Source organism: Bos grunniens, chromosome 13 (genome assembly GCF_055505025.1).
Source record: "Bos grunniens cultivar Pamir isolate PY7600 chromosome 13, Bosgru_T2T1.0, whole genome shotgun sequence".
In the NCBI taxonomy this organism is placed as follows: domain Eukaryota; kingdom Metazoa; phylum Chordata; class Mammalia; order Artiodactyla; family Bovidae; genus Bos; species Bos grunniens.
In genome coordinates, this window is record NC_141177.1 from 60,378,037 (window position 1) to 60,404,103 (window position 26,067).

The following is a 26,067-nucleotide window of genomic DNA, read 5'->3' on the forward strand; positions in this document are numbered from 1 at the left end:
TGTTTGTTTATTTGCTTTGCATTTATCCTAGTTGGGGTTTGCTAAGTTTATTGTATCTTTCTTTTTCTTTTTTAAACAGCCTTATTGAGATATAATTGACAAACCACACAATTCATCCATTTAAAGTATACAAGTCAAAGTTTTTTAGTATATTCTCAAGGATATGCAACCACCACCACAATCTAATTTTAGGATATTTACATACCCCCTAAAAAATTACATATTCATTAGTAGACAATCCCCAAGCTTCTCCACTTCTAGTCCTCAGTAACCAATAACCTACATTCTGCCTTCGTGGTGGTGGTTTAGTCGCTAAGTCATGTCTGACTCTTTGCCAATCCATGGAGTGTAACCCGCCAGGCTCCTCTGTCCATGGGATTTCCCAGGCAAGAATATTGGAGTGGGTTGCCATCTCCTTCTCCAGGAGATCTTCCCTGACCCAGGAATCGAAGCCAGGTCTCCTGTATTGCAGGCAGATTCTTTACTGACTGAGCTAGAAGGGAAGCTTGAACGTTTGCCTATTCTGAATATTTCATATAAATGGAATCTTACATGGTCTTCTATGTTTGGTGTCTTTCACTTGGCATAATATTTTCAAGGCTTGTCCATGTTACAGCATGTATCAGTATTTTCTTTGTTTAGTTGCCAAATAATATTCCATTGTATGGATGTACTACATTTGTTTATTCATTCATCAGTTGAATGGACATTAAGTTTGTTTGCAACTTTTTGTTATGAATAATGCTGCTATGATCATTTGTATACAAGTTTTATGCTTTTATCTTTTTGTGTATATACCTAGGAGTGGAATTGCTAGGTCATATAATAACTGTATATTTAGTTTTTCAGAAACTGCCAAACTGTTTTCCTAAGGGGCTGCATCATTTTGCATTTCCACCAGCAATATATGAGGGGTCCAATGTGTATGTCTTCATTAACTTCTTTTTTGTCTCTCTTTTTAATTATTGCCATCATCATGGCTATAAAGTTGTATTTCTTCGTAGTTTTGATTTACATTTTTCTGATGGCTAATGATGTTGTGCATCTTTTGTGTACTTGCTCGCTTTTTTTATATCTTCTTTGGAGAAATCCATTGCCCATTTTAAAAAATATTGAGTAGAATGAATTCTTTGCATTTTCTAGATATAAGTCCCTTATCAGGTATATGATTTGCAAATATTTCTACCATTATCTTGGATATCTTTTCATTTTCTTGATGGTATTGTTTGTGACACAAAAGTTTTAAATTTCTATGTAGTTCAAATTATGTTTTCCTCCATCACGTGCTTTTGCTGTCATATCTAAGGGACCACTGGCTAACCCAAAGTCATTAAGATTTACCCTTATTTTTCAAAAAAAGAGTTTTATAATTTTAGCTTTTATCTTTGGGTCTATGATCTATTTCAAGTTAATTTTTTTCATGTTGGTTTCATGTCTTTCATTGGTTTTGCAAAATTCTTGTCCATTGTTTCTATAATTATTTCTTCTGTTTCATTCTCTCTCTCCTTTTTTTCTAGGGCCTAGTTATATGTGTTTTGATTTATTCCCACATGCCTTTTAAGTTCTGTTCTCTTTCTGTCCTTTTTTCTCTCTGTGCTTCAGTTTGGATATTTTTTTCTTGACCTGTCCTCAAAGTCATTAATCCTCTGTTCTGCTGTGTCCAGTCTGCTGTTAAACCCACCAAGTTTTTTTTATTTCAGATATTATACTTTGAGATTTTCCATGGATTCCTTTTTATGAATTCAGTTTATCTGTTAAAATTCTGCATCTTCTAATTCATTCTGTACACTTTTTCTTTTATTTTATAACCTTGTTGTAGCCACGCATTCCAGGAAACAAACTCACTCAGAAGGACAATGCAGATAGTGGAGTGCAGTTTATTACACCGGCGGGCCCAAGGCAGAGTCTCCTCTTAGCCAAGGACCCCAACCAGCATCTGTGAAAATCTTTTATACCTCATGTGTACGTGTCTGAACCCACCACTCCAAATCCTTGAGACTTACATAAACCAAGGAAAATACAATCCTAATAACCCCATCATTCACGTGCTATGTGCTCATGTGCTCAAACAGTCAAACAATTAGCCAATAATCAATAAACCCGAGGTTACACTCCGATAGACACAGAAAAATTTATGGCCTGTCTGGAGGAAGGGGTGATTAGTGTATGTTTTCTCTTAGGCGATGAGTAACCTAGATACGATCTTCAAGGTTCCCCTGTCTGGAGGGGGTCTTATCCTCCTGTTGTTTTCATAGGCACTAAACACAGAGTTCAGAGTCCATTGGAAAGGTGGCCGAGCATGATCAGCATGAACAGGCCTAAGATGGAGTCCGGGCCCTATGAATTCCTTCTTCAACCTATCTATTTTATAACAGAAATTTTAAAGTCCTTATCTGGACTCCAGTAGCTGGCTTACTGTAGGTCTTCTATTATCTACTTTTTTCTCTTCATATTGGTCAAATTTCCCTATTTGTCTCACATCTCATAATTTTTTGGTCATATACCAGACTTTTATATTAAAAAATAGGCAATAAAGATGATGATATTTTCCCCTACAGATGAAAATAGACAAATGGGGTGAGGATCAGGGATTGAACTGGGTTGGGATTGGGTTAGAGTTTTGGTAAGATTCACCCAACTTCTGGTTTCTCTGTTTCTTAGGTGTGATTCCTCTGGGATTTTGATAAGAGAGACTGCAAGGTTTCTATCTCCTCAACCCAGCAGTTTTAGTTCTGCTTTTCAGAGGTTTTAAACTTAGATCTTTATCCTCCTACTCATACAGCTTCAGAAATATTGCAGATGTCTTGAGGGGGAAGACTACTTGTATGTATGAAGCAGGCTCCCCTTTTTAGGCAGAGTTCATTTTGCTTGCACTGGTAGAATGTGGGGAAATTTCACGCCTCCTACCCTTCAGTCCTTTGGGCTTCTGCACTACCCCAGGACTCAGCAAATGTTCTGTGGGAAAGCTGGCTGGAAGTTTGAGGCTCCTCTCTACATCTCCAATCCATTACACAACTCACATGACTGTTAAACATTTCACTGGCTTCTCTCTTCCTGTGTACACTGCCTCCACCCAGACTAAGCTTCATCAGTCAATGCCCAGGATCATTAAATGTCACCAGATAAGAAAGCAGCTGTCCACTGGGCCCTCGCTTAGTTCTGCATCAGCAAATGATTCATTCAGTTGCATTGTCTTTTAGGGCAGGGGTTCCCAAGCCGCAGGAACAAGGCCACACAACAGGAGGTAGGTGGCTGAAACTGAAACCACTGCCACCGCCCCCACCCCCACCCCCACCCCTGCTCCCAGCCCCTGTCAGTGGAAAAATTGTCTTCCACAAAACTGGTCCCTGGTGCCAAAAAGTTTGGGAATTGCTGCTCTAGAGGACAAGACAGAACATGTGAATATGCCAAACTAGAAGTCTAAATGTAAATATCACTGTGGTCTTTGCAGAGACCTAGACCAGAACAAGTAAGGGCATCGTTTCAGAGTGGACCAGTGTTACTGGAACTGAGTAGGAAGAAGCTTCCAGAGCAAAACATCATGGCAGTGAGAAACAGTAACAGTGTTGTACTGAACAGACTCCAGTTCTACTTCAGTTTGGCCTTGGAAAGAGAACCATTCCCTTTAGATGGAGGAAGTCCTTGGGGTTCTTGGACAACGTAAGAATAGAGCTCAGGAGGGAAATATCAGATTGCTAAAATATCAATGGCAATATGGCACAAGTTTCAAATGTTATATTGCACTTAATTTAATGGTCAAATTAGGAGAAAAGATGAATGTTGGGATATTGTGTAAAAGTAGTGCTAAGATCGGAGAAGGCAATGGCACCCCACTCCAGTACTCTTGCCTTGAAAATCCCATGGACCGGGGAGCCTGGAAGGCTGCAATCCATGGCTTCGCTAAGAGTCGGACACGACTGAGCGACTTCACTTTCACTTTTCACTTTCATGCATTGGAGAAGGAAATGGCAACCCACTCCAGTGTTCCTGCCTGGAGACTCCCAGGGACGGGGGAGCCTGGTGGGCTGCCGTCTATGGGGTCACACAGAGTTGGACACGACTGAAGCGACTTAGCCGCAGCAGCAGCAGTGTTAAGATTATTGCTCTCATTTTATTTTTTTGTTTTAGTCATTGAATAAACAGTAAGATAACTTAGAGACTTAGTAAAGTTGCCTTTCATGTTAAGAAAACTGATCTATCAAAAATCAAACTAAAAAACCATAGGGGGAGAAATGAAGGTGGGGAAGCATTCACAGGATTCAATTCAACTAATTGAATGCTGCTGCTGCGGCTAAGTCACTTCAGTCATGTCCAACTCTGTGCGACCCCATAGACGGCAGCCCACCAGGCTCCCATCCCTGGGATTCTCCAGGCAAGAACACTGGAGTGGGTTGCCATTTCCTTCTCCAATGCATGAAAGTGAAAAGTGAAAGTGAAGTCGCTTAGTCGTGTCCGACTCATAGCGACCCCATGGACTGCTGCCTATCAGGCTCCTCTGTCCATGGGATTTCCCAGGCAAGAGTACTGGAGTGGGGTGCCATCGCCTTCTCTGAATTGAATGCTAGCATGTGTTATGTATTGTGCTCAGTACTGGGGAGAAACAGAAAAGGTGATGTCCCTTGCTATGGACTGAATGTTTGTGTCCTACCCCAATTCCTATGTTGATGTCCTAATTCCCTATGTGATGGTATTTGGGGTGCAATTTTTTGGGGGTAATTAGGTTTAGCTGAGGTCATGATGGTGGAGCCCAAGTTGTGGGGTTCAGTTCAGTCGCTCAGTCGTGTCCAACTCTTTGTGACCCCATGAACTGCAGCACGCCAGGCCTCCCTGACCATCACCAATTCCCGAAGCTTGCTCAAACTCATTTCCATCGAGCCAGTGATGCCATCCAACCATCTCATCCTCTGTCGTCCCCTTCTCCTCCTGCCTTCAGTCTTTCCCAGAATCAGGGTCTTTCCGTTGAGTCGGTTCTTTGCATCAGGTGGCCAAAGTATTGGAGTTTCAGCTTCAGCATCAGTTCTTCCAGTGAATATTCAGGACTGATTTCCTTTAGGATGGACTGGTTGGATCTCCTTGCAGTCCAAGGGACTCTCAAGAGTCTTCTCCAACACCACAGTTCAAAAGCATCAATTCTTCAGCACTCAGATTTCTTTATAGTCCAACTCTCACACGTGACTACTGGAAAAACCATAGCTTTGACTAGACAGACCTTTGTTGGCAAAGTAATGTTTCTGCTTTTTAATAGGCTGTCTAGGTTGTTCATAGCTTTTCTTTCAAGGAGCAAGCGACTTTTAATTTCATGGCTGCAGTCACCATCTGCAGAGATTTTGGAGCCCAAGAAAATAAATCTCTCACTGTTTCCATTGTTTCCCCGTCTATTTGCCATGAAGTGATGGGATTGCATGCCATGATCTTCATTTTTTGAATGTCGAGGTTTAAGCCAACTTTTTCACTTTCTTTTTTCACTTTCATCAAGAGGCTCTTTAGTTCTTCACTTTCTGCGTAAGAGGAAACACTAGATCTCTGTCCCCCTCCCCCACACTGCCACCATGTGAAGGTATAAGAAAGAAGTCCTCTGAAACCTGGAAGAGGGTTCTTACCAGAACTTGACCATGCTGACACCCAGTTTGTGGTATATTGTTACAGCAGCCCTTGAAGATTAAGATACCCCTGTTCTTGTATCTTTGAAAGTTAAGCCTCACAATGAATTTAAAATATGATTAATTCAAGCATTATATTGTATTATTTTTAAGTATTCATAACTATTTAAAAATATTTTTTAAACTCTACAGTAATAAAAGGATTTAAGTAAGATTTACCTCCTGGATACTGTTCTTCTAACCTCTGTCAAACACAACCCTTTTTACTATGAAAGTTTTATTATTATCCTATTGAGCTTAATTCAACTGGTGGGATCCAAAAGGAGAAAAAGGAGATCAAACTTTCAAAACTGCTGAAGCATCCTGAGTTATACAAGCAATTTATTTGTTTCCTTCTACTTCCTCAGCAAGAGTAGGGAGTCAGGGAGGAGAAATGTGAGAAAGCTAAGAAGAAAATAAGCTTCACACAAAAGAAAGCAAGAGTGGTGAGGGGATAAAAAGAATAGGAAGTGAGACACTGGTGGGAAAGAGAGAAGGTTTTTAGCTTAAATGTCTTTGAAAATAGACATCAATTGGAAAGGAGCACCAATTGTAAATGGGCTAAGGTCGATAAGCTTCACTTACCCCTAAGATTTTGAATGTCTGTTATGCTTATTACTTTCTACCTGGTTGTCTATTTTGTAGTATTATGCCTGTAAATATTATTTCATTATTAGAAGTATACTTTTTGTCTTGGTTCAAATTTTATTTCTTCTTCACCTCTCTTAAAAGGAAACTTCAGACTGCTCACTAGATTTCCCCCTTTCAAGCCCTGCGTTCTATTCCTCCTGTATTTTGGGGGGATGGAATAATGAAATGTATGAAACAGAGGCTGTAATCAAAAATTCAGTTTTCAAATATGCTTTTAGTTTTCAATATCTGGGGGAGGATAAGAAGGTAGCTGTTTCACGGATACTTGGGACGTTCCAGATAGATGCGCAATGTCTGTAACTGTCCACGTCTCTTAATCTGTGCCAATATCCGTATGGCTCCGCGAAGCAAGTCAGTGACTGAGAAGCAGTTTGCTGAGGCCCAGGTCTGGGGCTCCGGCTACCCTACTTCCGGCCCCGCCTCCTCTCCCGCGGTTGCTAGGAGACGTGATGTCACCGGAAGCGAGGCCTGGGATAGGCTGAGGCGGGGGAAGCCTCTCCCCCACCCCTCGCCCCGCTACCTAAGCGCCCGGCTCTGGCTCGCCAGCTGTTTGTAGGCCTGGGTAAAGGGTGAGGGTCCGCGGAGGGTAGGGCCGCCCGCGGCTCCGTCCGCGCTCTCACTGGACGAAGCGTCCGCCGTCTTCCGCCGCCTCTGCCTTCTGTCCAAGACCGGCCGCTGGGCGGGAGAGTCCGGGGCGGCTGCCCGTGCTTCTGACTGACAAGCAGTGATCCCACAGTCCGCGCTGCTCGCCACGTCCCCGGGTCTCGGCCGGCGGCTCTGCGCGGCGGCTGACCTCACCGAGCCCGGAGCGATGACAGCGCCTTGCTCTCGGCCGGCCCGGCTTCCTCCGCGCCGCCGGCCGGGACTCGTGCCGTTCCCGCCGCCGCTGCTGCTGCTCCTGCTGCTGGCGGCCGCGGGGCCGGCGCACGGCTGGGAGAGCGGAGACCTGGAGTTATTTGACTTGGTGGAGGAGGTGCAGCTCAACTTCTACCAGTTCCTCGGGGTGCAGCAGGTAAGTGGGGCCGCCCGCTCGCTCGAAGGCTGCATCTCCCGGGCAGAAACGTGCGGGTCCGGGCGGAAAGGAGGGGGTGGGGCCGGCTCTGACCCGGTTTTCTCCGAGGGAGCCGGGCTCGCGGGGCAAGACTTGGTCGTCCTGGGCTCGGCTGCCGTCCTCTGTCCGATTGACCACGGTCTTCTCCTAACCTGCTTCAAGGGGAATGGCCTGCCTTCCCCAGTCCCTTACTGCCCGGCTCCCCTTCTCAAGTTCCGGTCTCTGTGACAGGCTGGACGGTGCCACCAGCCTGGGGTGGGGATCCCTTCTCTTTCCTCTGCCATTCTGGGGGAGATCCTTGCAGCCTGCTGTGCTGCAGGAAGGAGGAGTGGTGGGGGTAGATCTTGTACTCTTAAACCCTTTCTCTTCCTGCCTCTCTGATTGTGGAAAGGTGGTCGTGTCTCCCTCTAAATTTTCACCTTCCCAGTTACCCTTATCCTTTTAAGAGCCTCCTTTCCTGTCTTTCCGGAAAGGTAGGAATGCCTCTTAGTTGCCGTCTGGGTTGCAGAAGTTTTTCTAGCGCTGTACTTTGTAATGTGTTTAGCCTGTTGGATTAGGCAGTTGTAGCCCCGTTTAGAAATCTGCAGGAACTTGAAGCCTCTACCGTGTTGTTCGGGGAGTCGGGGAAGGAGCCATGAAGTGCTGGGGCAGTAGAAGCACTTGGGGTGCTCCAGGAAGAGGAGCTCAGCCAGTAGCACAGGATCGTTTTCTTTTTCTTTTCGTTTCGTTTTCTTTCCTTCTTCAGCTCGACTTGTTTTTTTTTTCTGATTGCTTTCTCTCTGGGAGTGCTGAATGACTCCTACTGAGAAGATGCCATTTCACTGGTTTAACGATTATGCGGTGAAAGAATTTGAGACCTTCTGATTGAGCCCTTCATAAAAATGCTTTGAATAGTTAGGGGGCAAAAAGGTATTAATGTTTACCCACAACTGTTATTCGGGGCACACTTGCCGTGACCAGAGGTGAAATGTACATTTCGCCCCAACACGTTATCATAGATGTGTGTGAACTGTTCAGCTTAACACCAAATGGAAATTTACTTTTCAATTCAATATAAATGAATATAAAAATGCTGTTGCTGCGGCACCCTGACTTTAACGAATTTCAATTTTGTAAGAGCTATGAAGTAGTGTAAACATTGCACACTTAAAATTCTTACATGCAAACAATTTTGTGTTGTTTGTATTCATTATTTTAATCTGGTGCCACTTACTGCTAGAGACAAAGTGTACCTTATTTCAAAGTAAATAGTGATGCAATATGTGTAAGAATCATTAGTGAAATATAACTCTGAAGACTCTTAAGAATGCCTTTAATACTGAGAATATTTTTATTAGAATTTACGAAAATTGATTACATTCTGTAGCTAGAGTCTTATGCAAAACCTATCCAAAGATTTTGAAAGATATTTTCTAGTTACTCAAGGAAACCTTTTAAGAGCCCCTTTAAGAGGATACAGAAACTTAGTAGCAGTGGTTCGAATTTTAGATTATGTGATCTAGCTTGCATGTGAAGTCTCTCAGAATTTTCATTTATAAACTCATGCAGTTAAATTTGTAAAGATGGGAAAATAAGCATAAATAATTGAGAAGATTCCATGTAGAGGTAGAATTGAGTAGAAGGATCCAGAAAATTGTTTTCATCTGTGTTTCTCTACCCAATTGTTTTGAAATTGAAAATAATGCAGAAGAAACTTTGTTTTACCTAAGCAAAGAACCTGATTGGAACAGGTTCTTTACATTGACTCCTAATTTTCTTGGAAGACTTTCAGGAGACCAAAAATTTGGTAGAGACAAATGCAGCCTGTCTTAGGTCCATAATGTGTAATTTTCAGGCCAGAGACAGCCAATCTCTCTTGACTAGCCAGACATGAAGAACCAGAGCTAAGTAGGTAGGTTACTCAGAAGTGGTGACCGCATTTAATCAGTTTGGTCGTCATTCATTCAACAGAGATTTAGTTCATGTCTACTAAATTTTAAGCACTGGGAATTGGCCAGTATATAAAATAAAACCCCTGAACTCAAATAAAACTCACGTTTTGGTAGGGGGAAACAGATAGTAAACAACCAAACAAGTAAATGTAAGTGTCAGATGCTCAGAAAAGGCCTCAGAAGGAAGTAAGGGAGTGAGCCATGTGGATAAATTCATTCAAGGAAGGCAACCAGTTAAATGCAGAGCTCTTGGAGCTTGCTTAGTATTGGAGCAGGGTATATGGTGAGGACAGCAGTAGATGATATTAGAGTCATGGCTGGTCAGGGAACAATCTTCTAGGGCTTCAAATGTTATTATAAGGACTTTGGCTATTATAAGTAACTTGGGGATGGAGTGGGGGTTTGAACAGAAGAGGTACATGATTTAACTTAAATTTCAAGGTGATCATTGAGTTGGAAATTATATGTATGTTGTTAATTATTGGATAATTGTGTAAAATATACTGAACCTGTGTGGTGCAAAGTGGTCAGATTCCAGATATAATTTGAACATAGAGTTGACAGGATTTTGCTGATTGTTTACATGTAAGGTGCGGGGGTTGATAAGTTGAAGATAATTGGAAAGCTTTTTCTAAACCTCAGAAAGTCAATAAATATTTTGTCTAATTGCACTTGTCGCTTATGGAGATGGAGAATCTGGGACTAGAAGTAGGTATGGTTTGGGGGAAAAAATCAGTAATTGAGTTTTGGTCATGCTAAATTTGAGGCATCTAATAAACTTTCAGGTTGAGGTGGTGTGTAGGCAGTTGGGTACCCAAGTCTGGAATTGTAAGAAGGATTTGGCCTGTAGTTAATAAATTAGGGAGTCCCTGGCACTTCGTAGGTAATTTAAAGTCACAAAACCAGGTAAGTTCACCAGGGGTGTGTGTGCTAAGTTTCTTCAGTTTGTGTCCGACACTGTGCGACCCAATGGACTGTAGCCTGCCAGGCTCCTCTGTCCATGGGATTCTCCAGGCAAAAATACTGAAGCAGGTTGCCATTTCCTTCTCCAGGGGATCTTCCTGACCCCTGCAGGGATCGTCTCCTGCATTGGCAGGCAGGTTCTTTGCCACTAGTGTCACCAGGGGAGTGAATGTAAAACAAAGAGAAAAGAGGGGTCTGGGAGTTGGACCATGAGGGGAACCATCAAAGGTAATGGAGAAGGAACAGCAGTGAAGTTGGAGGCAAACCAAGGAAAGATCATCTTTTTCTCTTTCAGGTGGAGAAAGTATTTTAAAGAGAAGAAAGCAATCAGCTGGGTTAAATGCTGATGGTAGTTCAAATAAGATGAGCTCTAGATGTTGAGTTGAACAGCGTGGAGGTCATTAGCTACCTCTTCTAAAGCTGTTTCAGTGGTGTGATGAGATCAGTAGATGTGTTGTTTGGGGTAAGGAGAGAAGGACAATTGATAGAAAAATCTTTTTGTGATCTCCATACCCCGAACTAAACGCCAGGGATGATTAGAGGCTGAATGTGGTGTCCATTTTATCCTCTTTTCTACCAGGTCTGAAGTAACTTGCTCAATCACTCCCTAAAATCTATAATTGGAATAATCAGTGTCTTTTAAGAACTTGAACCAAACCATTTACTCACTTATGTATGACCTTGTGAAGTTAGTTGCCTCATTTTTAGGACAAACGGTATTTTCTTTATTTACTTCATAGCACACACTTAAATATTTACTGAAAGAAAAATATAAACATGGTAACTAAAATTAAACAGTAATTCACTGAAAAAGTAATTGCTTGACAGTTTTTATGGAATGGGTTATATTTATTAATATATGACCTTTTATTGCTCTCATAAAGCGAAGGAATTCCTTTCGATGTATTCCTAGGTTTCAAATTGGTTCTAAAAGATTTCAAAGGGATTCCAGAAGTTTTTAGTGGAGGGATGTTTATAGGTGACATGCCAGAAGCTCACTATATTTTAGAATGACTTTAATTGTCCACAAGGCTTTTGTATTTGGATATTGCATCTTTTTAGAGGATACAGGGTAGAAGATTAGAGGAATGTAAGGGGGAAAAGTGTTTATATCTTTCATTAGTAACTAAAATTCTAGATCCCAAACAATATTTATATCTCCTCTAACAGCTCCTACTCCTTGGACACCTGTATTTCTTGTGAGGTCAATGGCAATTCTGCATTTTTTTTTTTTCATTGTCTTTGGGACCATGACTTTCTTTATACTTTGTACAGGGTTCTAGCCAACAATAAGTACTCCATAGTCATTAAAAAAATCTTTGAATTGAAATTTTAACAGGCTAAGTTATCTTAAATTTTGCAGTGTTTACTTTCTGATGAAATCAGAGTACTTGGTCCCAATCATTACAGATTTCTATTCATAGAACTGGAAAATGTGTCTCTTTCTCTTATAAATTTTTAAGTAACTGCATCCTTACATTCAGATGAACACTGAAACCTGATTAAAAGAGGAAAACTTTGAAATAGCTCAACTACCTCCACGGGAAAAAAAAAAGAGGAAAACTATTAAGTGACATATGTTTACAGAATGTTGGACTTTAGGTTTTTATTCAGAATTAATCTTTTAAGCTCTTCCAGTCTGTATTTCAGATACACAGATGTGTAAATGCACAAAGTAGCAGCCTGTATTAGGGAGGGACAGTTACATTGCACTTATCCTATATATATCTCCAAGGGGAGCATCTTCCTTAAAGAAACACTGATGATCTCTTGACCCATCTCTTTAATCTTTCCATGGATGAGTGAGTTACCTTGTTGGAGGGTGATGGCCTTACCTCTGATTGGGGTGTGTCAGTCACTCAGTTGTGCCCTGCTCTTTGTGACCCCAATGGACTGTACCCACCAGACTCCTCTGTCCATGGAATTCTCCAGGCAAGAATACTGGAGTGGCTAGCCATTCTCTTCTCCAGGGCATCTTCCTGACCCAGAGATTGAACCCGGGTCTCCTGCATTGCAGGCAGATTCTTTATGGTCTGAACCACTAGGGAAGCCCTTTGATTAGGGAGAGCTAACTAATTACAAAGCTGTAAGTAACGAGGCTCATTCTCTTCTCTGCCCTAGACCAGTAAGAAAGTTATTATCTGGGCCAGACTTCTCTTGAGTGTACTGTCTCAACGCCTAGGATGGAGATGGAAGGGCAAAAATTGCTAGCAAGCCTCTTTGGCTCTCATATATAATGTCAATTCACCAGTAGCTTTTCATCAATAAAGGTGCTGTGTGATCTCTATTTGCCTGACCTGTGTGTTCAGGTTTTTGGATGGGAAAAAAGTGCAGAGTCATTAAAAGGGACTTCTCAAACCCCAGTACAGTGCTTTGTAGAAATAAAGAGGAAGATTTCTTTCATAAATGAGTGGTGAACCCATACTATATCAGTTCTCTCCAGTGATTCTTGTGTTAGATTCCACTGATCTTGTGGTGTTAGTTGAATATAGTTCAGTCTGTCTCTAGTGAGTCTGTTCCCTTAGAAATCTGTCAGGTAATAATCACTCTCTGATTTTCATTGTAGAGTCCAAAATTATTAATTTGGAGAAAGATATAATACAAAATCTGGAATGGTAGATAAACTTCTAGTCATTTATATTTCTGATGTAAAGCATATCATGTCTAGAGTTAGAGCTGAATAAATATTTGTGCAGTTGTATACGTATTTGCCTCAGATTGGACTATTGTAAAATTGGTTTTTCTTATGTACACACTGTTTAGTGGAGATTGCCAGGACATACTTTATGGGGAAAAAGCAAGTCTGTTGGGAAACTCTTGCCACATAGTCTAGAGCTGATCGAACAGAAATCCTCGTTTAATTGTTTCTTTTTTCTTTTTATGCTATTCTTTTCTTTTTTAAAAAAAAGATTTATTATTTTTAAATTATTTTTGATTGCACTGGGTCTTTGCTGCTGCTCGTGGGCTTTCTCTAGTTGCCGCAAGTGGGGACTACTCTTCGTTGTGGTACACAGGCTTCTCATTGTGGAGCATGGGCTCTAGGCGCATGGACTTCAGTAATTGTGGCTCATGGATTCTAGAGCATGGGCTCAGTAGTTGTGTTTCATGGGCTTAATTGCTCTGAGGCATGTGGGATCTTTTCATTCCAGTCCCAAAAAAGAGTAATGCCAAAGAATGTTTAAACTACTGAGCAGTTGCACTCACTTCACATGCTAGCAAGGTAATGCTCAAAATCCTTCAAGCCAGGCTTCAACAGTATGTGAACCAAGAAATTCCAGATGTACAAGCTGGATTTAGAAAAGGCAGAGGAACCAGAGATCAAATTGCCAACATCTATTGGATCACAGAAAAAGCTAGAGAATTCCAGAAAAATATCTGCTTCATTGATTAAAGCCTTTGACTGTGTGAATCACAACAAACTGGAAAATTCTTAAAGAGATGGGAATACCAGACCACCTTACCTGCCTCCTGAGAAACCTGTATGCAGGTCAAGAAGCAACAGTTCGAACCAGATATGAAACAATGGACTGGTTCCAAATTGGAAAAGGAGCACATCAAGGCTGTGTATTGTTAGCTTGCTTATTTAACTTATATGCAGAGTACATCTTAAAATGCTGGACTGGTGATGCACAAGCTGGAATCAAGATTGCCGGGAGAAATGTCAATAACCTCAGATATGCAGATGATACCACCCTTGTGACAGAAAGTGAAGAACTATAGAGCCTCTTGATGAAGATGAAAGAGAAGAGTGAAGAAACTGGCTTAAAACTCAACATTGAAACAATGAAGATCATGGCATCTGGTCCCGTCACTTCAGGGCAAATAGATGGGGAAACAGTGCAAACAGTGACAGACTTTATTTTCTTGGACTGCAAAATCACTGTGGACGATGACTGCAGCCATGAAATTAAAAGATGCGTGCTCCTTGGAAGAAAAGCAATGACAAACCTAGACAGTGTGTTAAACAGCAGAGACATTACTTTGTCGACAAAGGTTTGTTTAGTCAAAGCTATGGTTTTTCCAGTGGTCATGTATGGATGTGAGAGTTGGACTGTAAAGAAATCTGAGCGCTGAAGAATTGATGCTTTTGAACTGTGGTGTTGGAGAAGACTCTTGAGAGTCCCTTGGACAGAAAGGAGATCGAACCAGTCAATATTAAAGGAAATCAGCCCTCAGTATTCAGTGGATGCTAAAGTGAAAGTTGCTCAGTTGTGTTGTACTCTTTGGGACCCCATGGACTATTCAGTCCATGGAATTCTCCAGCTGAAGCTCCAGGATTTTGGCCACCTGATGTGAAGCGCTGACTCACTGAAAAAGACCCTGATGCTGGAAAAGATTGAAAACAGGAAGTGAAGGGGCAACAGAGGACGAGATGGATGGATGGCATTACCAACTCAATGGACTTGAGTTTGAGCAAACTCTGGGAGATGGTGAAAGACAGGGAAGCTTGGCTTGGTGCAGTTCAGGGGTTGCAAAGAGTCGGACACAACTGAGGGACTGAACAACCACCGCATGTCGGATCTTCCCAGACCAGGGACCATGTCCCCTACGCTGGCAGGAGGATTACTAAGCACTAGACCACCAAGGAAGTTCTTTCCCCTCACCTTTACACTAATTATGAGAACAATCCTAGAATAGTTTGTCTTTTATTTAGCCACATCACTCAGTACGTGGGCTCTTAGTTCCCTGAGCAGGAGGGAAACCCAGGCCTCCTGCCCTAGAAACTTAAAATCTTAACCACTGGACTACCAGGGAAGTCCCAGTTTGTCTTTTATTATTCATAGACACACCCTAAGCTGAACAGGGAAATTGGAATTGTCCTTTATTGCAATTATTCATAGAGATAGATTCTAAAATCTTTTCATAAAAGTCACCACCTTACCCAGTGATTGGTGTGATGTGAATTGTAACATCATATGTTTTATTAATTGTTGGGACTGATACACAGGGGGCTTCCCTGGTGGCTCAGAGGATAAAGCGTCTGCCTGCAATACAGGAGACCGGGGTTTGATCCCTGGGTTGGGAAGATCCCCTGGAGAAGGAAATGGCAACCCACTCCAGTATTCTTGCCTGGAGAATCCCGTGGACAGAGGAGCCTGGCGGGCTACAGTCCACGGGGTCGCAAACAGCCGGACACGACTGAGTGACTTCACTTCTTTCTTTTCACTTTATTGCTATTATTCATAGAGATAGATTCTAAAATCTTTTCATAAAAGTCACCACCTTACCCAGTGATTGGTGTGATGTGAATTGCAACATTGTATGTTTTATTCATTGTTGGGAATGATATGCAGGATGGGATAGAGGTGAGGGTAGATACTTGATTGCCCAGAGGAGAACTTCTGTGGCAGTTGTAAGTAACACCAGGTGATAAAATCCTAGTGTCTGTATTAAGCCTGGTCTCAGCTCTATGTTTTCTATCAATGAACTACGTACTCTGCAGACTGCTACTATATGGTCTTGGGAATCTTTTTCTAAGTCAGGCCTTACTGGGTCTATTTGAACAATGATGACAGTAATTAATTTCACCCAGAATTAAAAACACCTCCAAAGCTTTTCTTGTATAGAGGTGTGCAGAGATGGAAGTAAAGGAGTTGAAGTGGAAAGAGACTTCTGATTGGGTGAAGCAAGACCCCACACCCTTTTATAATGAATCCATAGTCCTTTCTTTCTTTTCATCAAAAGACTTCCTTGTGAAAGATGGGTCCTACACTAATGGATGTAAAATATGATTATGTTTTAAGTAACATCATAGTATGCCATTTTAAGAGCTAAATTTTTTTTTAAATATAAATTCAGTAAATTTATATTTACTGAAATTTTTGTGTAATCGTGTCTGTAGGATTTAATTAGAAATTTAATCTAAAATTTGTGTCTCATTCTCAATACTACATTAAATAAGGTTAGGACTCATTCACTTAACATTTCTGATTACAACATCCAGTAACTGGAATCTTGTATGTAATCAGACATGTTGCAAAAGCAAGGGCATGCCGCAGTCAACATTTCTGTTTAGAGAGAATATACGCATAAAACAATGTGCTTCATTATCAGGCAGACTCCTATTTTAGTGCCAGTGAGGCAGTGGGCATAAAGTTATATGCAACTACACAGTCAGCTAATAGAATTTCAGTTAAATATTAAAAGAGTCTAAGATCAAGAATTAAATAAAGGACACATCATGGTATCAGATCAGATCAGATCAGTCGCTCAGTCATGTCCGACTCTTTGCGACCCCACGAATCGCAGCATGCCAGGCCTCCCTGTCCATCACCAACTCCTGGAGTTCACTGAGACTCATATCCATTAAGTCAGTGATGCCATCCAGCCATCTCATCCTCTGTCGTCCCCTTCTCCGCCTGCCCCCAGTCCCTCCCAGCATCAGAGTCTTTTCCAATGAGTCAACTCTTCGCATGAGGTGGCCAAAGTACTGGAGTTTCAGCTTTAGCATCATTCCTTCCAAAGAACACCCAGGGCTGATCTCCTTCAGAATGGACTGGTTGGATCTCCTTGCAGTCCAAGGGACTCTCAAGAGTCTTCTCCAACACCACAGTTCAAAAGCATCAATTCTTTGGCTCTCAGCCTTCTTCACAGTCCAACTCTCACATCCATACATGACCACAGGAAAAACCATAGCCTTGACTAGACAAACCTTTGTTGGCAAAGTAATGTCTCTGCTTTTGAATATGCTATCTAGGTTTGTCATAACTTTCCTTCCAAGGAGTAAGCGTCTTTTAATTTCATGGCTGCAGTCACCATCTGTAGTGACGTCATGGTATAAGCAGCAGTATTAAAATGGAAAAGAAGCAGTACTAAATAATGCCGCTGAGGGCAAACACTAGAATTCTAAAAGGGTGTAATTTTTTAATTTTAGTTAAAAAAATTCTGGAATACATGCAGCTCCTGGTTATAGAAAACACAAGAATTTTCTACCTGAGACCCCACTGCGATGTGTAGTGAGCAGTTGTCAAAATGAGTTGAAACCAGAATAATTTTTGTTGTCGTTTATTGGGACCATCTAAACAGACCATAGAAAAATCCTAGGGTTCATATACATGCGTGCTAAGGAGGGTAGATACTTCATATTCTAGCCAATACTTAAGGACTTCATACCATTAAAATGGATCAGGTTAAGAATGCTATCCCATGACCAATTACAAAGAAGCCTCTGACTTTTTGGGAATGAGAAAAAAAAAATTAAAACTTATTAGCAGTTATTTTTAGCTCCCAACTTTTAGTTAACAGATACAAGATTAGTGTTTAGGTTCTTCTCTGACTTAGAATAGTGTTTTGTGTTAACACTGGTGAATAAATTTGATTTAAGGAAGTGACTATATGTATGTATAATGTAGGGCGACTGGAAATTGTTGCTTGTACTTAAGTATGTCATAATGTTCAGATGATTGTCACGCTGTGCAGTTCTACGGTAGTTCCACAGAGTTAGTGTGACTTTTTGTATTATACCTTTGGAAGTATATAGGGTTTAACTCAGAGTTAATTAGATCTGGAAATCAGTTTTTGTGGAAAGCTTCACAGGCTTTCAACAGTGCTGCCACTTCCCAAAACATTGTTGAAACTTATTTTGAATTGCTTTCAAAGCCTGTAACATATTTGGCAGTGTCTTCATTAACAGTGCATCTTTAAGATGAATTTGACTTTTGCCTATGGCTAATAGTCATTTGGAGCCAAACTTGGTGACTAAGTTGGGTTAACAAGCTGGGGTAAGTACCCTTTAGATTGATAAAGAGATCTGAAAATAAATTTCCAGTAAGGCTCATAAACTGTTTTGAGGACTGTTGTCAAAGAAGAATTCCAGGGAAGTTTGGAGGGGTATCAACATGAAGTATTGGGTTGACTAAAAAGTTCGCTTGGGTTTTTCTGTATGATCTTAAAACCCAAACGAACTTTTTGCCCAACCCAATAAATATGTAGCCTTACAAAGTAGCAGAATGTATTCCAGTAAATGGCTTTTGGAGTACTTATTACTTGGCGGGTAGCAAATTTTTAAAAGAATTCTTACCCATTGGAGAAAAATACGTAAATAAAAATTAATTTAATTTTAGAGGTGGGAAAATATTGAGTTTCAACTATTCTAATTATCTGCCTGCTGTTAATATTTAAAATAAGGGTCATAAAAGTACTCATTATATTTAATAATGCTAGTGAAGGCTGGAGTGGCAGAGGAGCCAGTATAAATGTTAGGGATAGAGACAGTAAGTGAGAGTATCACTGAAGGAGAAATAAGACATATACAGAGAGAGGGAAATGTACATGGGAAAAGAAACATCAATATAAATACTCTGATGGAGTAATATCTCCATCTTGTGGCCTTTTTCGTATATTGTTGTTAAAAATGTTGAGGGGTTGTATTTTCACAACTGTAGGCATAAGTAAGAATAAAATATAAGTCAGATGAAAACAAAGTATGGGTCAGAGATATTTTGCAGTGTTTTGCGAGGCCCTTTGAGCCCAGGCCTCCTGGTGATGTGCAGTAAGCCCGTGTCTTCGGACATTGATGCCCTCCCTGGAGCAGCCGTAAGTTAACTTGAGTGTCTTTCAAATGTAATTTTCTTTGAAATGCCATGGTATGGAAAAGGTTGGAAGAGCACTGTGAAGGCAGGCAATTATAGTGTTTTTCTTCTATGGAAAATTTATAAGCCTGTGTATATATATATGTGTGTGTACATATAAACGTAAAATTGTCCTATGTAATTACTCTCATCAAGATCTTTGCTCTACTAAAGATCGTTGTTCAGCTCTTTAGAACCAAAAGCATTACTTAACATATTGGTACAAGAATCCAGATTAAAAGACATCATTGAATTAGTGTCTTTTCGTTAGTTGGTTACTTACTCTGGATGGTGGAATGACCATTAAGCATACCCAGTTTGTAGTAACTCAGAGGAATAGTTTAATGATTTGTAACAATCTTCTGTGTGAAGAGGATACACATGTCTTTGGAATGTATAAATACACAAACTCTGAGTAGACTGAAGTAATATTTTGAGATAAGGAAGTATTTTACTTACAAATCCTGACTGACATATATTTCAGGTTTTAGACAGATGACATTCATTTTAAAGTTGTTGATGTCTTAGAGCACTGTTCAATACATAACACACAAGCCACATGTATAACTTAAAATTTTCTAAAAGCCACACTTAAAAAGTAAAAAACAGGTAAAATTAATCTTAATATATTTTACTTAATCTCATGTATCAAAAATATTTGAACATGTGTTCACATATTTTTTTAATTATTGAGACATTTTACACTTTGGCTTTTTTATTAAGACATCAAAATTTGGTATATATTTTCACTTTACTGCTTAGCATACTTCAATTTGAATATTTAATTTTGATTGAAAATACTTAATCTGTATTGAGATTTCATAGAATGTGCAGCTAACAAGTAGATTCATGTACTCAGGCTCTTCCAGACATACTTTAAAAAGCTTTACAGTAACTGAAGCAAATGACATTAAAAAAATTTAAATATAAGTGACTCAAATAAAAAATTTGATTTCTGATTTACACTAACACATTTCAAGTGTTCAAATATGGCTAATGACTACCACATTGGAGATCACAGCCTTAGAGAATGAACGTTTCTGTGTTGTATATACCTACATATTTTTGGATAAAATCACTGATTGCTGTTTCCATTTTGTCAGGGACATCATTTGTGAGTTTTGTTTTTGTGTTTTAACTCATGGTAGTTGTTGTTTTGCTTTGTTTTTAGATTGTTCCAGTTGTGCTAGATATCATCTTCGTGTTCTGTCTGATTTACCCGTTCTTCTCTTTGGCCTGTAGAGGCTGTTAGTATAGTCTGTGCTGCTCTTCTCGGGACAGGGGGTTCAGAAGGTCACGCATAGAGGCCTGTTTGCTGAGGGTGTTTTCAGTAATCAGCTTCATTCAAATTGGTCATTTACTTTTGCTGACTTGCCTGTTACATTTTGTAATTTTTTAAAGTATTATTAAGTTAATATGTTAGGTCTTTAATGACACTCTGACCAGGAAATCACCAGTGTTCCTACTTTGTAATTTTAACTTTGAGGTTGCCTGGTCTCCCTAGTTACTCTGAAACTCACCCATCAAATACATTATTAGCTATGAAATATTCAGTACATTCTCTACTGTCAGCTATTTTGATTATTATAATATCTTTCATTAAATAATTTAAAAAGGGATTTCCAGATGCAATTCTATTTGTGCCATTCTTTTTGCTCTTTATACTATCAATTAGGGATTCCAAAGGCATTCATGTCCACTGGCCAGCCGCCTTTGCCACCACCACATAGCTCCTAAACATACTGCTTTATTTTGGACTGATTAACTAATTGCTGATCCTTTCCCCTTTTCCTTGGTAATTTCATAAACAAGTAAGGAAAGGAAGTAGATTATTGTATTAGTGGTTCTTATACGTGGCTATTATTGTTTTAAATAGTCCTGGCATAGGAAAGAAATTGCATTGGAGTCAGAGATACTAAAAACTCTATGCTAAGGGGAAAAACAAAAATTAAAGAACCTATATAAAATCCTGAAGTTAAAAGAGACCTCAGCAATATCTAACCTATTTCTTCATGTAGCAGTCTCTTTCTGTAGCTCTCCGAGAAGATGATCATCCATTCTGTTTTATTTATGGCTAACAATGGTGGGAGGGATTATGAAACAACCTGTTAAGTTTTTGATGAAAGTACTCAACAGAAATTTTATTATGTAAAGCCCAAAATCATAATTCTTACACCCACCTTCAACTTTATTTACTGTCTTCTTTTGGAGTACCCCTGAATACATATATATATTTCCTCTAAGTTCTTTTCTTTAATGCCTTAAAATAAAATGCACAAGAGAAATAATTACCTTTGATTCTCTCCACAACAGTAATTTTAAAAAAAATGAACAAACCACGGTTCTTTGTATAGCATTTATACCTCAATAAAGTTGGGTTTTTGTTTTGCTTTGTTTTTTAAATACAGGCAAGCTGAGAAGCCTACTTGATTTCGTAGTCTTTAGGTATGTTTTAAATCTACCCTGGAGAAGACCCGAGCCACTGTTGTTCCAGTTGTCTTGGAACTACACCAAGCGTGATTTGAGGTTACTGTAAATAATTCTCTGGGCTCATCAAAGTCAGCAACAGGAAATTTCTGAACGTTGTAAACATAAGATGGCTTCGGGTGTGCCCGCTCTGATATTGTGGACCACAGGGTTAGTTTAGTTGTGCCAGAAGTCTCACAGTGAGACCGTGCGTACACCTGTGCAGGTTATGTGTCTGCGTCAAACCTATCAAGACATAAAGATGTTTTAGACTGAGGTTTTTATGAAGAATGACACACAGATAATTAAACTGAATAGGAAATAATTTCTCTTTCATAATTAAAATGTTGTATTTAGGTAGAATTTTAGTTTTCAGGTCTATCCTGAGTAGGTGTTTCTCTCTCCTTTCTATTCACCTGTCCTCCCTAGAGGCTCTGTAGTGGCTTTTACTTCTTTCCCTGAGATACCTAGACAAGCCTCAGGTCTTACATAGGCAGCTTAGGGCTCCCTCCTGAGGCCATTGCAGATCCAGATACCAAGCCTGCAGATTGCTTGGCCTGGTTTGAGCTGTTGTGCAGAAACTGTGGTCTCTTAATATCTCAGATACATAATATTTTATGAGCTGCAGCTTCAGGCGGTGGCTTTCTCAACTTTTTACACCTTTTTCCACAAGCGGTGGAGTCCCACTGCCCCCCTTGGTTTCCGGCATCATCCTGGCTCTGACCCCAGGCCTTTTGTAGAAGTACTTTCACCCCTCATTGCTCTGTGGAACACAGAGTTTTCACTTCTTCTGCCTACTTCACAGGTGTGGAGTCCAGGCTGTTAGCTTAAGCTCTGTTTGTGGCTACAGGTTTCCATTAGTTTTTGTCTACAGAGATACTTGACTAGTTTTGATCATGGCTGTATGGTTAAGATTTTCTCTTCGTTTCATCTAGATACGTATTCAGAGTAGGGTTTAGGAGGAGATCCCTCAAGTATTTGCAGTGCTACTTTGACTCCTGAATATTTTTAAAGCTGCACTTCTTTTAAAATTATTACTATTTTTAATGCCATTTTCCTTTTACCTAAGAGCCTTTTACCACTTGTCATCCAGAAATATAGTCAGGCCTGTTATTCACAGCAGTATAAGAGCTGTTAGTTAGGCATTAAAAGGAACAGTAAATCATTCAGTTGTGTCCCTCTTTGTTCACTATTCCTAGGCTTGATCCAAGTCTGGGTGCTAAAACAGGCAAGTAACATTTCTAAAATAATCAGATACGACAGGTTTGAATATGGTAATAAGTAGGTCCGTTTCTTCAGAGTGATGTACATGGCCCTGTTACTGGAAATGTTCGGAGGAGAGTCCTGAGCTCTGTCTTGAATCTAGTTAGATTCAACTGTGCCAGGTGGGGAAATAGTTATTGAAATTCAGGTACATGTCAGAAAAACCACTTCTGGAGGAAATGAATGGTTCTGAAGATATATACAGGTAATTTTATTTTTGATGATTTAAATATATTCCAATCTCATACCTCTTAAAAAGACTGTCTTTTTCTGGATGTGAATACTATTATGTTCTCTTGTGGTCTTCAAAATGCACAAAACAAAAAATAGGACAGTGAGGGTTAATCTCACTGAAAACATTTTTGTAACCAACTTGGTGGACAGTACTAAAATCAAAGAGTTTCAGTGGATGTTAGCTTCATGCAGTATATTTCAAATACACTGTTCTTACCTGTATGAGGAGTTGTTCTTTAAATAGGTTTTATTACTTTTTTTTAATGTAAAAGTAAAGAAAAGGGAAATTTTTAAAATCCAAATAAAACCACTTTTTGATGTTTTAAATTATATATCATTTCAAATGTTTTTCCTCATATATGTATATTTTTTTTAACCTCAGTAACTGCTCATACTATTGACTGCCTAAAATTTCTTCCACCTCCAAAAGTACTCTATATGAGTACTTTTATATGAGTAGAGCATGCTAGCTGCTTTTTAAAAGATTGTGGTAAAATATGCATAACCTAAAATTCACCATTTTAATCCTTTTTTAAGGATTGGCATTAAGGAGATTCACAGTGTTACACAACCATCCTCACTATTGATTCCTAGAACTTTTTCATCATCTCAAATAGAAACTATATCTATTTTCTAAAAATGACTTAACACATTCCCTCTTCTCTCAGGCCCTAGTAACCTCTGATCTATTTTCTGTCTCTAAGAACTTACCTTTTCCAAATATATAAGTGGAGTCATACAATATTTATTCTTCTGTGTCTGGCTTGTTTCATTTAGTCTTCAAGGTTAATCCATGTTGTAGAATGTCCCTGAATCATATTTCTTTTTATGACTGAATACTGTTCCATTGAATGTATACATCACATTTTGTGGAATATATACATTGATTTGTTGATAAACTTGCTTCCACCTGTGGCTAATGTAAATACAGTTGACCCTTGAACAACGTGGGTCTGAACTACCAAAGTTCATTTATGGATGCTTTTCATTAGTAAATAGTATAATATTACATGATCAAACAATTGATTGAATCTGCCAATGTGGGGGCTGAGTATAAGTTGTATATAGATTTTTAACTGCTCAGAGCATCCATGCCCCTAAACACACACCTCCCCCAACCCCACCAAACATTGTTCAAGGGTCAACTGTAATGCCACCTTCAACACTGGTGAATAAGTATTTGAGCCCTTGCTTTTAATTCTTTTGGGATATACCTGGAAGTAGAATTACAGGATCATATGGTATTCTATATTTGACTTCTTGAGGAGTTGCCAAACTCTCCCACCATAGCTGCATCATTTTACATGCCCACAAGCAATGAAGAAAGGTTCTAATTTTCTCCAGAGTTATCACCAGCATTTATTTTTTTATCTATTGATAATAGTCTTCATAATGGATAAGAAGTGGTATCCTTTTCTCTAAATGATTGATGATGTTGAATATCTTTTCATATGCTTGTTGACTGTATGTATATGTTCCTTGGAGAAAAGTGTATTCAAATAATCTGCCCATTTTGGGGGGACTGTATTTTTGTTGAGTTATGGGAGTTTTGGACATATGTTGGATATTAATCCTTTGTCAGGTACATGATTTGTGAACAGGGATTTTTTTTACTCTCGATAGTGTACTTTGATGCACAAAACTTTTAAATTTTGATGAAGTCCAAATTTATCTTTTTTCTCTTTTGTTCCCTGTGTTTTTGGTGTCATGTCCAAGAAGTAATTGCCAGATCCCACTTCAAAAAGTTTTGCAATGTTAGCTCTTACCTTTAAACCTTTGATCCCATTTTGAGTTAATTTTTGTGTATGCTGTAATATAAGGGTCCAGCTTCATTCTTTTGCACCTATTTTTCTGCTTCCTGCTTAACTGTATATATTATCTTATTTAATCTTTAAAACAATTCTGTCAAGTTAGATATTTAATCAGTGAGGAAATGGAATTTCAAAGACTTCCCCAAAACTAATCATTGATGGAGTTAGGATTTACACTCTTATCTTTTAGGTTCAAAAATTATAGCCATTATTCTGTATCATTTCTTACTGTTGAAATGCTATCTCTTCTTTAAAATCTAGCCTAAATTTAATCCCTTTATTAAGATTTTCCCTACTCTTCCAATCAAATATGACCACTCCATGGCAGATTTTTGTATAGACTCTTAATTTGTAATAGTACACTGTGAATGGTATGTATTTAGTGCATGGTGAGTGAGTTTTAGAATTGTGCTTCAAAATAACCTAACTGGTACCCTTACACATAAAATATGAGCAGAAACGAAAAGGATGGAAATAATCACAGAAAAAGGTAATTCAGTATTTTCCTTTTAAAAATCAATTGCACAAGTATAAAATGGGAAGATCTAATTTGTCTTTAGTAAAGATAAATGCTGAAGTTTTAGTTGATTGCAAACAGGCATCAGGCCAACAGTATTATGCATCTGCTTTTAAAAACCAGTTCTAGGTTGCATTAACATACATACTTGATCATACAAAGTGAGAAATATAAAGCAATCTAAAACAATATATTATGTACCTTCCTGGTAATAAATGGAGCTTTTTAAAAGTGGAGCTATAGTATAGTAGGAGTTCTGGGCATCTTGTCCAATGAAGAACATATTGAATGTGAAAAAGAAAGGCTAAGGGGGTGTATGATCTCTGACTTTGAATATTAGAATTAAGAGATACATAAACTGTTGACTTATGATCTTTCATTTTGGAATAATTTTACACTTAATGAAAAAGTGGCAAAATAATGCAAAGAGTTCCCTTATACCCTTCTGCTAATTTCCCCAAATGTCTTACATAATAAAATGATCAAAATCAGGAAATTAAGATCGATACAGTATTGTTATAGAATCTGCCTGCAATGCAGGAGACCCCAGTTTGATTCCTGAGCCAGGAAGATCTGCTGGAGAAGGGATAGGCTACCCACTCCAGTATTCTTGGGCTTCCCTTGTGGCTCAGCTGGTAAAGAATCCACCTGCAATGTGGGAGACTTGGGTTTGGTCCCTGGGTTGGGAAGATCCCTGGAGAAAGGAAAGGCTACCCACTCCACGATTCTGGTCTGGAGAATTCCATGGACTGTATAGGGGTCGCAAAGAGTTGGGCATGACTGAGCAACTTTCACTTTGACAGTATTGTTAACTAATATAATAATCTTATTCAGATTTCATCAGTTGTCCTACTAGCATCTTTTCTTCTGGTCCTGAATCGTAACATTTTGTTCTTATCTCATTGATATTCTGTACTCTGGGACAGTTCCTTAGTCTTTGTTGTTCTTGACTTTGATACTTCTCAAGAGTA

General features: G+C 39.4%; 1 protein-coding gene across 2 annotated transcripts in view; it reads left to right on the top strand.

Annotated features, from left to right (window-relative positions):
• The first annotated feature begins 5,987 nt into the window (after nucleotides 1-5,987).
• The window catches only part of DNAJC1 (DnaJ heat shock protein family (Hsp40) member C1), a 183,608-nt gene continuing 163,528 nt past the window's right edge, over nucleotides 5,988-26,067 (top strand). For both annotated transcript variants that reach the window (XR_015139744.1, XM_086334535.1), the window contains exon 1: nucleotides 5,988-7,302. Coding sequence is in view for 1 of the 2 variants with exons in the window: in XM_086334535.1 (XP_086190661.1) it covers nucleotides 7,102-7,302 (201 nt within the window). In the remaining variant the exon portion in view is untranslated. The remainder of the gene's footprint in view (nucleotides 7,303-26,067) is intronic.